The sequence below is a fragment of the Prionailurus viverrinus genome, unplaced genomic scaffold (assembly GCF_022837055.1).
Source record: "Prionailurus viverrinus isolate Anna unplaced genomic scaffold, UM_Priviv_1.0 scaffold_45, whole genome shotgun sequence".
Classification (NCBI taxonomy): Eukaryota; Metazoa; Chordata; class Mammalia; order Carnivora; family Felidae; genus Prionailurus; species Prionailurus viverrinus.
The window spans coordinates 805,721-821,178 of record NW_025927610.1 but is presented as its reverse complement, the minus strand read 5'-3'; the positions used below and the strand labels follow the sequence as shown (position 1 = coordinate 821,178).

The 15,458-nt window shown below is 53.1% G+C and overlaps 1 protein-coding gene across 4 annotated transcripts in view; it reads right to left on the bottom strand.

Annotated features, from left to right (window-relative positions):
- The window catches only part of TRMT44 (tRNA methyltransferase 44 homolog), a 31,549-nt gene extending 19,368 nt beyond the window's left edge, over positions 1-12,181 (bottom strand). For 3 of the 4 annotated variants that reach the window (XR_007149714.1, XM_047847233.1, XM_047847234.1), the window contains exons 1-5: positions 11,565-12,171; positions 10,655-10,769; positions 3,355-3,574; positions 1,803-1,871; positions 904-1,011 (exon numbers count right to left, since the gene is read on the bottom strand). Coding sequence is in view for 3 of the 4 variants with exons in the window: in XM_047847233.1 (XP_047703189.1) it covers positions 904-1,011; positions 1,803-1,871; positions 3,355-3,574; positions 10,655-10,769; positions 11,565-12,153 (1,101 nt within the window). In the remaining variant the exon portion in view is untranslated. Of the gene's footprint in view, positions 1-903; positions 1,012-1,802; positions 1,872-3,354; positions 3,575-10,654; positions 10,770-11,564 lie in introns of all 4 variants that reach the window. The other variant, XM_047847235.1, reaches the window with a different exon arrangement.
- Between the last annotated feature and the right edge of the window lie 3,277 nt (positions 12,182-15,458).

The window sequence follows — 15,458 nt, the reverse complement described above, 5'->3', positions numbered from 1 at the left end:
TGCCACGACCTTGTTTTTTTTATAGAGCAATTAAAGGTACATTGTAACAGCCCCGTTTTAAGTTCCTACAGTTGTGGACAGAACGTCTCTGAGACAGGAAACAATGCTACCCTCAGAAGAAATCAGCTCAATCAGCTCACGGGGCGGGGCGCCTAGGGGGCTCAGTCGGTTGAGCATCCGACTTGGGCTCAGGTCATGATCTCACAGTTTAGGTTAGAGCCCCGCGTCGGGCTCTGTGCGGACAGCTCAGAGCCTGGAGCCTGCTTCGGATTCTGTGTCACCCTCTCTCTGCCCCTGCCCCACTCACGCTTTCTGTCTCTCTCTCAAAAATAAACATTAAAAACAAAAACAAATCAGCCGTGGTCCCCGTGACGAAGTGTGAAGCTGCCAAGCTAAGGCGACTCTGCTCGGCGACTCCACAGGAAGGCTGACGCCAGCTGGAAGCACCAGCCTGGGCGGGTCGTGGCTCGCACTTACGCGGAACCGCTCCCGGAGGCGGGGGCTGCTCTAAGCACTTCCTGCCTTTACTTCACGGGTCCAGAAAATGGTGCAAGACTCGGTATGGCCGTGTTACATCACAGTGTAAAAACTGTCCTCCGAGCTGGACTCGAGCTTCTGGAGGGCAGAATCCACCTTGCCTTCCACTCCCTTCCAGTGCCTTGACTCCCTCCCACTCCCTTCCAGCGTCCCGAAGAGGCACCTGACAGCAGAAACCGCCGTGCGCGCCCGCGAGCCCTGTTCTACGTGGCGCGAGGGCCGCCGGCTCTCCTCAGTCACGAGTCTGACCGCCAGGCAGAGCCTGGATGCGGCTCGTACCGGCAGAGAAAGGGCTCAAGGGCCCTTGTGCTGGACCGGAAGACACTTTAGAAAAGGAGCCAAAACGGCCAGGGAAGTGCACTTTACCCCCTCGGTGCTCAGGATGTGAACCAGGAGCCCATTTCCGCATCCTAGGTCAACAAAGGACTGCTTGGCTGTCAGGCCCAGCTCAGCTCTTTCTTCTTCCCACAGAACCTAATTTAAAAAAACAAAACAAAACAAAACAAAAACAATCAGTTCCTGATTCACTTCTTCCAAGAGTAATTCAGACACAAACCCCATGTGGGATTACAAATCACGTTTCCACAACAGGTAGAGAGGCCTCGTCTGTGGCCCTGGGCTTCTGTGTGGGTGTCGGACAGGCGAGCGGAGGGAGCGGAAGGGGTGTCGGCCCCTGCTCTTGCCTGATGCTGTGCGGGCGTCGAAGCTTTCTTCTTCCATCAAGAGTCCGCGGGAAAGTGGTCGTCTCTGGGCAAGAGCTTTACAGACTATCGTTTGTTGGTGTCCTCGGGCTTTCTCTATGTTCTTCGAGACTATCTACTTTGATAATCAAAGCAAGATATGCTGTTTCTAAACGGGCGATGAGAATCACAGAGGAAAGGAAACTGGAAATTATCTAGTCTAAAATCAAGACTGGTGAGCTAGCTAAGGGAAGATTCAGGACTGGAAGGCAAGTGCCTATCACATGGGCCCCGCCGGCAGCGAGGGCCACCCAGCGTGTCCACGGCGACGGTGAATCAAGCAGGCACCTGCCAAGCTGGAGTCCCCGCAGCTCGGCTTCACACGACTCAGACTCATGCCTCACTCACGCAAAATCCGACCGCTGCACCTGTTACCGACCTGGCAAGCAGAACCAGACACGCCCCAAGGTAGGGAATTCGAGACGTGCTGTTCCCTTCGGTACGTGCTGTTCCCCGCTGACAGCTTCTGCCAGTGGCAACCCTGCCCCGCCCCACAGGAGCCTAGATGACGACAGCGGTCCTTACCAGCAGGTAGGCAGCAATAGCCACATCTTCGTACACAAACTTTTCAGGATCAGTAACTTCAGGCCACACCTGAGAAATCGGTAAGAGCGTACGTAAATTGTTCTCCCAGCACCTAGCCATCTTGCTATACTTAAGTATCCCCATAAGGCACAAGTCAAACTCGTCAGGCTGTAAAACTTAAAAAAATAAGCTCATTGCAAAGCAGACACTTAGGATCACTCTGCTGCAGTAAGAGATCCGCATCAAGACACATAAAACTTGTACCCTGGATGCATCACAGGACCCGTCAAGGGCAATGCCGTCCAAGGCAGGATTTTCCAACAAGGACAACACACGTAAGACATTCAGGTGAGACCACAGGACCTCAGGGGAAAGCTCTCGGCCATGCCATCCCTGACGTTTAGGTAGATGAGGAAAATGAGCAAGGCACCGGGCGAGGAGAGCAAAAGGGTCAGGAGGTCAGAGCTCTAGCCCTCTAGCCTGTTGGTGACTGGCTGTCAGCTGGCCCCCATCTCCCTATCTGTGAAGCAGGGACAAAGCCTGAGGGGAAAACCTCAGCCGCCACACAGGACAACGGTCAGGTGCTCTCAAAGCTGCGCGACACCAGCTGCACAAGCGGGACACCCCATCGTCGAAACTAGCAACGTGCAGAGGACATCTGGCAGAAGAGGCAACACCAACGACAAGGTTACACGTTCTGTCCTGTTCTGGATTCTGTTTCTAGGCATGGGGATTAGGCAGGGCAGTCTGCGTGACTCAGGACAATTTCAAAGGCTGGAATAACAGAAGGTCCTTTCTTGAAAGAACCGAACAGTTAGTAAGATAATGAAGGCCTCACAGACCAGCATCTGGAAGAGGAGGGTCCCCAGCTTGGGTCGGCCAGGTCCCCTAATGAACGGTCACTGCCTCCAGCCTGTGACCTTTGGGGCATCCTGTTACACGACCACAGGTAACTGAGAAAAAACCACACGTGGAAAGGACAGGTCGTGGTTCCTTCCAGGAACAGGGCCGGACCCTGGCAAGGGCACAAGAGAAGTTCAGCCCCATTAGTGACGCTTTATTTCTTCCTCTGGGTGTGAACACAGACGTCCGCTGCTACCTTCTTTTTATGTCTTCAATATGCAGTGATAGACGTGATCTGAGATGTATCTCCTTTCGGAAAATATATGCTTTCGTACTTTAAGTTTTTATATATTCTCCTTAAACATCCTTAAGTACATCCTAAGGAAATGTGGCAATTTAGTAACTAATCTTTAAGTATTTTCAATTAAATGTTCCCTTTTATTCGCTTGGAAACAAATTGGCAAAGCGCAAAAGAAAAAGGTCCTTCTCCGTAACACATCTGTCAATATTTTCGCAGTTCGCATCCTCACGAATGTCGAAGTACAGCCTGCCTGCAGTGGGGGCCCGTAAGTGGGTATGTTCCGCCGTGATGTCTGCGTCGGGACAAACTGGAAGGTCTAGGCAGAGACGACTTTACCCGCCTGACCTGTTGTCTGGTCACCGCCACCCATCGGAACAAGGGAGTCGCAAATGTTTTCCCCAGAGTTACCTTGACCATGTCTTTATGCTTCTCCTTAAGCGCCTGGTAAGTCTTGCTGTATTCGATGATGGAAACGAGGCACAGGGTGCTTTTAAACCCACTTCTCTTGCTCCCCACAGACCACCTGGCCAGCCTGGCCAGCAGCTCTTCCCCCAGCCAGGCGGGTTTGGGATAAACAGTTCCGTCTGAATGCCATCTTTCTGGACAGAAAATTGAAACAGATATGAACCTTTAAAAATAAGAGAAACATGAATAAGCAGGGCGGGTTTCGAGTCCTATTTGTACGTTAACCGTTTCCCCCAAGAGTAGAGGGCATGGTCACACAGCTATTTGACCTTCACACAACGATTTGACCTGAAACCCAAAAATCTGGGACGAGTTGCAGAACTTTCATCCAATGGAGAAAAACGCACGTTTTAAAAGCAGGAAGACTTCTTCTCCTGCCGCCAAGGTTAAAGATGCCTTTGCCCATCCCACGAATCCCATCACAAGGGTCGACGACCAACAACAAAGCCCCTCTTACCGTCTGCCTCACACACTGACTAGCCAGCTTCCCGACGTCCAAGGATTCTCCTCCCATTCCCATCTTCCACATTTTCACAAGGGCAACTCAAATGCGAGCACACTGGTCGCTAAGACTCACTGGCCCAAGAGCTGAGTGCTCAGTCACAAAGCTAAGCACAGGCACAGCCCCGGGCAGCTCACAGGTTCACTGTCTCCGCGTGTCTCGGGGCCCAGGCCAGCCCGCAGCTCCGGGTGCGGGGACCCACGGCACACAGGCCGCACGGCAGGCCCTCACCGTCTGCGTGAACACACGAGCAGAAGCTCACGATACCCCTCTGAGGACCCAACGCTGGCGGCACAATAAAGGGGAGAGCAGCACGGAGCTGGTCAGGCAGAGAGAGAAGGGGCCCCTGAGAGTAAGCAGAAGCACAGGCAGCCGGATGAGAGGGGCAGGGCTGGGGAGGGCGCGAGGGGACAAGGGCAAGCGGCCAGTTGCCCCAGAGGGAGCAGGGACCTGCAGGCTTTTTGCCAGCGTGTGTGTCGGAGGGACACAAGTCATTCCTAAGTAACAGGCCCCGATTCTCCACGACAGATGCACCCCCGCGAGGTCACGATGCGGCGAGAGCCTGGGCGGGACTCGGGCTGCACCCCTCTTCCACTCCCTTCACCTTGGAAGCTCTCCCGCTGGGGCCCGCACACCCTGTCAGGCCCTTCCCTGCTCTTCCCTGGGCCTCGTGCTCTTTCCCTGGGTGTCCCCAGAGTCCCCACGGCTACTCCCTCATCCGCTCAGGCCTCACGTGCGATATCCCCTCCTCGGAGGCATTCCCCACGCACCCTGCGTGGACCGGATACGACACTGTTCCCATGTCCCCTCGTTAGGGAAGGCAGAGACCCACTTCACCTGTTTTATGGTACTTCGCGGCACTCAGCACTACCTGGTGGCACAGCGTGTAGATGTGTCGCCCCACGAGACCCGCTCACCGCTCTACCCAGTGCTGAGCACACGGCGGGCACACGCCAACACTGCCGCGACGGAAGGGGCCGGTGGGGAGCACGTGTGGCGGCCCCACCAACTGCCATTCAACTGATGCTCGGTATCTGGTCCCAGTGCCCAAGGGGATGTGAGGGACGGCCGCCCGGTGGGGCAAGGACAGGAAATGCCCACCTGGAAAGACGGGGAGCGGGCAGCCGAGCCCGAGTGTTCGGGACGTCAGCCCAGAACGTGACCACGACGCATCACCCGCACGGGGCACTGCCAGGGCCGGGCCCCGCTGGGCGCCCTCACAACAGACCCGAGCAGGAGCCTTCAGCGCTCACCGAACAGCTCTGCCATCAGCACCCCAGGCGGCCGCCACGGGAGACATGGCTTTCCCCAAGGCGCCTGCGCCCGCTGAGGCAAGGGCCTGGGGCCAGGTCCCTCGGGCAGTCTCTTGAAAATTCAAAGAGGCCTCACCCGTGGTTCTCGAGGAGGGGGGCCAACGTGGCCGAGAAGCAAGGGGATCCACGCTTCCTGAGTCTCTCAAACAAAGAAGTGCTGAAGCCAAAGGACTCTGAACCCCAAGAGTCTGGCAGGAAAAGAGACTGAAACTACCGGGAAGAAAATGGGGAAACCTGAGAAACGGTAAGTGGGTGACTGTGAACGGGCCGTGTAGGCACGGAGGGGAGGGATCCCCTTCTCGCGAGAGACAAAGGGAAGACAAAGAACGGCTGGGGAAGCGTAGGGCTGCATCTGGACAAGAGAGAAACCTCGGGCTGGGACTCAGAGGGGTCCCATCTCTAACTGTGGGGCTTTCATCGGACCGGGGCCGGCTCCCTGTTCACGCACCCGGGGAGGAGGGGAGCCGGCGGGTTCGGTGTCGGTCAGGGGCGCAGCCCGCAGTAGGAGAAAGCGGCCCCCTCCCTGGAGCGCTGTGGGAACAGACAAAGCCCGCCTGCGTCCGCCACCCCCGGGGTTCGGTGGGGAGGCTGGTGGGGAGGTCCACAGTAGAAGGCGGTCCTCCCTGAAGTGCGGGGGCACAGACACGGCCAGCTGGGGCCACGTATCAGGCCGCATGGAGAGGCGCTTCCCCAGCACCAGAGCACACGGAGCGGGACGTCGAATCCCAGCCAAGCGCAGGGTCAGGGGAGTTGGCGGAGCGAGAAGGACCGCCCCATCTGTGCCCGTGGCACAGTGAGGACGACTCAAACGGGGTCTACCGGGTCCGTGGAGAAGAGACTGGGGGATCGCCGTCCCCCCCCACCCCACAACCACCAGCACGGTGGGGCCTCAGGGATCAGTCCTGGGGCCCACGGTGAAGGCGGGACCAGCCTACACCAAACCACGCCCCTCCGCACCGGGTGACCGCGTATCTCCCGGAGCTGGACAGACCCTGCGGACGGTTCCCCCAGCCCAGCGACGCAGCGTTGCCTGGATTAACCCTACGTCACTTCTGGATATAGAGATATATTCTTGCCCACCCCCCCATTTCTCCTCTTCATCTCTTCCCTCCCCCAGGCTGGTTACTCTGGTTATTGGTCTGTCTAAACAGACAAATCTAACGCATTCTCTTGACACGTGTTCCACGCCTCCTTCTTTACGCTCCTTTCTCTCTCTCTGGAATAATCAAGCCGTACAGTTTCTCTGTCTGGGTAACTGTATCTTCCTTTCTTTTTCCCCGCCTCCTTCCTTATTTTCCTCTCTCTCTCTCTCTCTGGACTAAGCCTTTTAGTCTCTCTGCCTGGTCAATGTTTATCCCCCCCCCCCACTCCCATCACTTCTCTCTGTCTGTTCTCTTCCGTCAGCACCTCCACCCTGTTCTTTACTTGTAGTCGGTGTTTCTGGTTTTCTGCTTTTGGATTGTTTTTAGTTTGTTTTTTGTTTCTGTTTACTTGTTTGTTTGTTCTGTGTGTGTGTGCGTGTTTTCGTCTCCTGTCTGTCAGTTCTCCTTTCCAGGGCTACTCCAAGGAACGAATCAAAGCACACCTGGTGGAGGGTCCAAACCATCACTATGAGTAGGAAATAAAATAACCAAAGTCACAACAACAGAGAGCAAGTAACAACCTCCTGAAGGGCCAGGCCCCGGACGGCGTGGGACCCTCCTTTCATACGGGCAGAGCACACAACAAGCTTTTAAAAGGCAAAAGGGACAGAAAAGTAGCCGAAACGATGGAACGGAAGAATTCGCCTCAAGAGAAACTCCAGGAAGAAGTGATAGCTAACGAATTGATCAAAACAGACTTAAGCAATATAACTGAACAAGAATTTAGAATAATAATCATAAAATTAATTGCTGGGCTTGAAAAAAGCATAGAGGACAGCAGAGAATCTATTGCTACAGAGATCAAGGGACTAAAAAATACTCCGAATGGATTACAAAATGCCACAAATGAGGTGCAAAATAGAATGGAGGCAGCCACAGCGTGGACTGAAGAGACAGAGGGGAATTAGAAGATAAAACTATGGAAAACGAGGGAGCTGAGAAAAAGATTAAAAAATCCAGGATTACGAGGGGGAGAATTAGAGAACTAAGTGATTCAATCAAGTGGAACAATATCCATTATCATGGGAATTCCAGGAGAAGAAGAGAGAGAAAAAGGGGCTGAAGGTGTACTTGAACAAATCATAGCTGAGAACCTCCCTGATCTGGGGAAGGAAAAAGGCACTGAAATCCAAGAGGCACAGAGAACTCCCTTCAGACGGAACTTGAATCGATCTGCTGCATGACATGTCACAGTGAAACTGGCAAAATACAAGGATAAGGAGAAAATTCTGAAAGCAGCTAGGGATAAACACGCTCTAACTTATAAAGGGAGACCGATAAGACTAGTGGCAGACCTATCTACTGAAACTTGGCAGGCCAGAAAGGAATGGCAGAAAATCTTCGATGTGATGAACAGGAAAACTGTAGAGCCGAGAATCCTTTATCCAGCGAGTCTATCATTCAGAATAGAAGGAGAGAGAAAGGTCTTCCCAAACAAACAAAAACTGAAGGAATTCATCGCCACTAAACCAGCCCTACCAGAGATCCTAAGGGGGATTCTGTGAGTGAAATGTTGCAAGGACCACAAAGGACCAGAGACATCACTACAAGCAGGAAACCTACAGACATCACAATGACTCTAAACCTGTATCTTTCTATAATAACACTGAATGTAAATGCACTAAACGCTCCAATCAAAAGACATAGGGTATCAAAATGGATTTTTTAAAAAAGACCCATCTATTTGCTGTCTACAAGAGACTCATTTTAGACCTGAGGACACCTTCAGATTGAAAGTGAGGGGATGGAAAACTATCTATCATGCTACTGGAAGTGAAAATAAAGGTGGAGAAGCCATACTTATATCAGACAAACTAGACTTTAAAGACTGTAACAAGAGGGGCGCCTGGGTGGCCCAGTCGATTAAGCGTCCGACTTCGGCTCAGGTCATGATCTCACAGTTCATGAGTTCGAGCCCGGCGTCGGGCTCTAGTGCTGACAGCTCAGAGCCTGGAGCGCATTTGGGATTCTGTGTCTCCCTCTCTCTCTCTGCCCCTTCCCTGCTCATGCTGTGTCTCTCTCTGTCTCAAAAATAAAGACATTAAAAAAAAAAAAATTAAAGACTGTAACAAGAGATGAAGAAGAGCATTATATAATTATTACAGGCTCTATCCATCAGGAAGAGCTAACAATTATAAATGTCTATGCGCCAGATACGGGAGCCCCCAAATACATAAAACAATCACAAACATAAGAAACCTTATTGATAAGAATGTGGTAATTGTAGGGGACTTTAATTTTTTTTTTTTAACGTTTATTTTTTATTTTTGAGACAGAGAGAGACAGAGCATGAACGGGGGAGGGTCAGAGAGAGGGAGACACAGAATCCGAAACAGGCTCCAGGCTCTGAGCTGTCAGCACACAGCCCGACGTGGAGCTCGGACTCACAGACGGTGAGATCATGACCTGAGCCGAAGTCGGCCGCTTAACCGACTGAGCCACCCAGGCGCCCCAATTGTAGGGGACTTTAATACCCCACTTACAACAATGGATAGATCATCTAGACACACGGTCGATAAAGAAACAAGGGCCCTGAATGATATATTGGATCAGATGTATTTAGAACTCTGCAACCCAAAGCAACAGAATATACTTTCTTCTCGAGTGCACATGGAACATTCTCCAAGATAGATCACATACTGAGTCACAAAACAGTCCTTTATAAGTATACAAGAATTGAGATCATACCATACATACTTTCGAACCACAATGCTATGAAGCTTGAAATCAACCACAGGAAAAAGTCTGGAAAACTCTAAAAGCATGGAGGTTAAAGAACACCCTACAAAAGAATGAATGGGTCAACCAGGCAATTAGAGAAGAAGTTAAAAAATATATGGAAACAAATGAAAATGAAAAATTAAAAATAGACCTACCCTATGACCCAGCAATAGCACTGCTAGGAATTTACCCAAGGGATACAGGAGTGCTGATGCATAGGGGCACTTGTACCCCAATGTTGATAGCAGCACTCTCAACAATGGGCAAATTATGGAAAGAGCCTAAATGTCCATCAACTGACGAATGGATAAAGAAATTGTGGTTTGTATACACAATGGAATACCACGTGGCAATGAGAAAGAATGCAATCTGGCCTTTTGCAGCAACACAGATGGAACTGGAGGGTGTTATGCTAAGTGAAATAAGTCAGGCAGAGAAAGACAGATACCATATGTTTTCACTCATATGTAGATCTCGAAAAACTTAAGAGAAGACCATGGAGGAGGGGAAGGGGGGAACAAAAAGTTAGAGAGGGAGGGAGGCAAACCGTAAGAGACTCCTAAATACTGAGAACAAACTGAGGGATGATGGGGGGTGGGGGAGAGGGGAGGGTGGGTGATGGGCATTGAGGAGGGCACCTGTTGGGATGAGCACTGGGGGTTGTATGGAAACCAATTTGACAATAAATTATATTTAATGTAAAAACAAAAAACAAAAACAAAGAGGCTTCACCCAGGTCCTAAGAATTCCCAGCAAGCTTCTCTGCCTGCAACGGGTCCCCAGGAAGCCTAGGCCCCTCCTCAGAGGTTCAAGAGTTATTAAATCCATTTCAGACGGGAAAACTGGGAGCCACAGAGGCGACATACCCAAGGCCACACTGCTAATGGGGAAACCCAGCCCTTTCTGACCTTTCTGACTGCAAAACCAGGCTTCCCACTGTACTCCTCTCCTTTCTACAAAGCCACGTGCAAAGCCCCGTCTGATGAAACAGACACAATCCTCAAGGCTGTTCTGGAAAGTATCTGTACTCTCCCGATGGGGCTCTCAGGAAAACATGAGCGGCAGAGCAGCAAGTGAATTTACCCTCCCTCTGACTCGGTCATTTAAAAAACACCAAACAGGTGTTTGGACACTTGCTGGACAGGCCCAAATGCCACACGGAACTAGGGGGTCCTGCTCAAGTACCACTCATGTGGGAAGCACCACTGGGTACCCACTCCATCCCAACCATGGGGGAGCCTCAGCAGGAAGGAAACAAGGGAGCTGACACTCACTCAAGTTCCCAAGTTGCAAGAAATAAAATGAAAGGATTTGCATCTTTGACCTGGACGCTAAAACCGGTTGCTACCAGTTCTCAAGGCTTCACGGAACACGAAGAACACAGACTCAGGCCAGGCGGTGACCGCCCCACCCCCGCACAGGGGCCAACAAGGGACAAAGTCTCCCAGGAAGGTTCTCACACCGGAGCTGCCCCTTCAGTTCTCGAGGGGCCTGAATCTTGCAGCTGCTCAAACACCCGCCTGGAAACAAAGTGCCGGAGGGGGAAGCCACTATTCGGTTCTTACCATTCTTCTTTGCTCCGACCGAGCCGGAGTTGATACACGTTGTTTGTCTCAACCTTTGCGTTCCCTTTGTCATCTTCTTCCAAAGGTAAAAATGTTACGGTTCCGTTGAGGACATCTGGGGGAGCGGGACACAGGGATAATCAATTCAACGGTTTGTCAGCATTTTAGCAGAAGCAATCAAGAAAAACAGTAAAAAATCAGCAGGCTGCTGCTCTCCCATGGCTTTTCCTCGCTCTATTTACCACAGCGCCCAGGAGGTCAGACATGCTCCTATGTCCCATTCACTGCTGCATCCCGAGCCTGCACGGTGTCAGGCGCACAAGGGAGAAAGCGGTCCTAAAGCCGGCAGTCCTGGGGCGCCTGGCGGGGGCTCAGTCCGACTTCAGCTCAGGTCACGATCTCGCAGTCCGTGAGTTCGAGCCCCGCAGCGGGCTCTGTGCTGACAGCTCGGAGCCTGGAGCCTGCTTCCGATTCTGTGCCTCCCTCTCTCTCTCTCTCTCTCTCTCCCCCTCCCCCCGTTGTGCTCTCGCTCTCAAAAATAAACTTAAAAAAACAAAAAACCCGGCCCTCCTTGTAGAAGAGCACTGCCTCTCCCCTGCAGCGAAGCCGATCTGGTAACGCTGAAGTCCACATCTGAAGGCCTCAGGGGCACGGACTCACCCCAATCCTCTGTCTTTCCTTAACTGTCACTTCTCTCACTCTGCGGAGCCCCCCACCACCTCCCTACTCCCGCCCTCTCCCCCTCAAACGCCGGTCAACTCCGCACAAATGCAGGTGGAGCTCAGTTCAGGCCCCACACCTCTCCCTACTGCAATAATATATTTGTAATTAAAATCCGTCTCTCTCCTTGCCGCTTTGACTGGCGTCCGCCTCGATCTCCGGCACCCCTCGCTACCGGAAGCACTCCTACCTTGCACGACAACTTCTCTCCTCGGAGCAGCAAGCGGGCAGAGCGGGCTTGTTTTCGGGATGACGGTTCTGAGAACCACGTCGAGCTCGCTCGGCGCCTCTGGCTGCGATCCCGCACGGGCCCCGGTGAGGAAGGCCAGCAACTCGTGGCTGCCGCCGGCGAGGCTTCGGGAGAAATCGTCCCACAGAGAATCCAGATCCCAGGCGGAGAAATCGCCCTCCCCGGCTCCTGCCTTGTCGGGCTGCCCGGGGCCCTCTACGAGCAGGGGCGCCGCGGCTGCTTCCCCGGGGCCCTCCCCTTGCTGGCGCCGGTGCCGGGACTCCTCGGGCCCGCGACCCGGGCCCCCCTCGGGGGGGCGCGGACCCCGTCCGGCCGCTCCCGGCTCCTCCGGCTCGGGGCCCGCGTTGGGCCTGCGGCCGCGGGGCGACACCCGGGGCAGGGCGGCCCTCCGCCGGGCCTCCAGGCGGACGCCACACAGCCGCTTGTTGGCCACCTGCGGCTTCTCCAGCCACACGGCCACCGCCTCCCAGAAGCCCCCCGGGAGCAGCTCCCCAGGGTCGCGCACCGCCGCCCGGCCCACCTCAGCCATAGTCCCTCCGCGCCGAGCTCCCGGCGGCGGCGCGCCGCGATGACGCACTCGGCGGCGCGGCCTGTGACGTCACGGGGCGGGGCGCCGGGAGCGCGCAGGGGCTAGCGCGCGGGCACACGCCTCTAGCAGGGGTCCTGTCCTGGGCCTGCCGGGGACGGCCGGTCCTCCGGTGTCGCCCGCGTGTCCCCGGGAGGACCCGGGCCCGCCGAGGGGGACCCACATCTCCAGCAGAGCCTGCAGAGTCTGTCCGTTACCAGAAGCCCCAGATAGCCCTCGTCCTCTGTGTGCTTTGGCCCCTCTTGTTGGGACTTTCGCCCTTCGCTATAGAGTCTCTGTGGGAATCCAGAAGAAGGGAAGCCTGACCCAAAGCGGGTGATTTGTCGGAGACACGAGCACGTACCCGTTCCTGTGGAATTCAGTGAGACCTAAAGGAGGCCTGGAACCTCGTCGACACAGCCGTTCACGCCATCCCTTTTAGTCTTGGACCGTGTGCTTGATTTTCATGCTGTCTCTACGGTCAATCTTAAAAAACGAATAGCCCCCCATTTTACTAGCAAAACGAGTTTGTTCGGGAAGAGCAGAGAAGTTGCAGGCCCGGCCGTGCAAGCTACGGTGAGCCAGGGCCAAGTCTGGAGACACGAAGGAAAATTCAGCGGATGTGTTAGGTTTTAGGAGGAAACCGGGCGGGAGTTTTAAACAAAAGTTCAGGGGAGAAGAACACGAGGTTTGAGGTTGGACAGTTTCTCCCGGGCTGCAAGCCGTGCTTCCGCGTGGTTGCTGGGGTGGGCTGGGGATCTTCCTTCTTTCTCTTAAAAGTAGGAGATGGAATTCCTATGTGCAAAATGTCCTCTCTTGTTCAAATGATTCTTCTCTGCTGGTGATCCTGGCCGCAGCCAGAGATACCTGTGTGAGTGCTCCCCCTTCAGGGCCACCTCACTCCATTTTAATGAGGCTTTCTTCCTTTCCCGGGGCTGCTGGAACCAAGAACCACAAACTGGGTGGCTTCAAACAACAGAAATTTATCCTCTCGCAGTTTCTGGAGGCTCTAAGAGAGAGCACTTCTTGCCTCGCCCCAGTTTCTGGCAGCTACAACCCCTCTTTCCCAACAGGTGTAGCCTGGTTAGAGCACCCACGATGAATCATTACAGATCTTACCGGTTGCTGATATGTGGTGGGAGGTCTGGGGGAGGGGGGAGCAGCGCAGACCTGGGTGCGCTAAGCATTGAGAATGCAGAGCTAATTAAGACCCTGCATTTGAGAAACCTTCAGGGCAACCATAGAGGCAGACCTCTAAGACGATGGCTATGGAACATGAGAACTGCAACATTCAACACAGGCATGGGGTTCAGAGGTTACAGAAAGAGGGAAGTTTTCTATGATCTAAGGCTCTTCCGGTCTTGAGGGGAGGATTCAAGCCAAGGCTCAGCACGGCCTTCTCAGCAAGGCAAACTCAGTCCATACACCGGCACCCACTGTAGTCTAGAAGGCAATGGGGGAAGCGCAGGGGGGGGGGGGGAGGGCTGGCCTCCCTCCTACAGGCGGTGATCCTAGCGATTTTGTTCCAGTGACGCTTCAGGTCACTTTGACACCAGGCACCTCTGACGTGTCCTGCGTGTGGGACTCCACCCAGGTGTTGGGGGTGGGGGGATTTTCTTGGTAACAGACCTTCACTACTTTTCTAGGAGCGTGGGAGCTTCCTCCTCGGTCCCCAAGGACTCTCTCTTGGGATGCCTTTTAACCCCCTGGAAACAATTCGGGAAAGGACTAATGTCCTCTAACTCTGCGTGGCCTTAGTAGGGACCCAGCAGTTAGATCTCTTCTGCAGGAACAGGGCAAATGGACCGAGGTACCCCAGGTCCAGGCCTTCATGCCTCTAAATCGGGGCCTAAGGGCCTCTTATTATCTAAACAGCCCTCCTCCGAATAAACCCAGGTTGCTGGACGAAATACAGGCCATCCCTGACAAAGGGGACGCTGACTCTCGCTGTTCCTCCTCCTAATACACGTGGGGGCTTCTCCCTCATTCATTTCCTGGGTTGATGGCTGTAATTGGAACCACTGTCTTTATTTGGTGAGTCTGCCTCAGGACGGGGACTTTAAGCAGCTGCCGAATCTCCCTTTGTTTCGGGGAAATGCCCCGTCTTCTCCAGCCCAACTTGGATGGCATAGTTCCACTTTGGTGGGGGGGAAAAAACACGGCTTCTGCTCATCCGTCTGAGCTGATGGAAAACCAGGAACGCTCTTTCTGCTTCCTGACAGCACCTCCCCTCTTCTGTCTCCTCCTGTTTCTGCACCACCTGGGGTGCAGCTCGCATAACTGGTTCTATGCCACCCTTGGACTCTGTGCCTCTGGCAACATTGGCTCCTTCTCCCACCCTGGAGGACCAGAAGCAAAGAGAACCCCCTTGGACTTCCCACTTCGGATTTCCCCACCGGAGTTCCCAGGTTAAAAAAAAAAAAATGACAATGGGGAACAGATTGATTGACTTTTTTTTTTTTAATTTTTTTTAACGTTTATTTATTTTTGAGACAGAGAGAGACAGAGCATGAACGGGGGAGGGTCAGAGAGAGAGGGAGACACAGAATCTGAAACAGGCTCCAGGCTCTGAGCAGTCAGCAGAGAGCCCGACACGGGACTCGAACTCACGGACCGCGAGATCGTGACCTGAGCCTTAACCGACTGAGCCACCCAGGCGCCCCTGGATCGATTGACTTTTAAGTGGACCCAGGTTGAACATAATTTGAATTCCATCTAATTTAAGTTTGAAATGGACACGTCGTTAGAGTTATCAGCATTAAATACGAAAACTCGTGTTCTACCTAGGTTCGCTAAAGGTCAAATAAGCTCATGTGATCTCCGTTGAAATTAGCAAAAGGATGACTTGATCCAATGGTGGCTTTTGTCTCTAAGTTTTCATGGATAATTGTTAGGGTAGCTTTCAAAGTCTTTGGTAACCTGAAGCTTCAAAGTTTCGTTTGGATGATAAACTGGGCTTGAATCCGTTGGACATCTAAGTCTTTCGTAACTAGGATAAAATGCTAGAGCCTTGATGACTGAGCGTAAGGTTTATCTGCTTTTGACTCCTTATTGCAGAGAAACTAAGGATTATTTGGGCCTGTTGGAAAACATGCTTTGTGCTTACGTGTATCCACAAATTTGCCATCTAACGAATTCTGGTGTAACAGTTCACGATTGGTTACTATTTAGTTTTCCCCGGAGACTGTGGTTCCTAAGCATTAAAATTCTGCCAAGTGTAATTGAGACTGACGGGAATAAGGGAAGCAACTGTAAGAAAGATGTAAGGT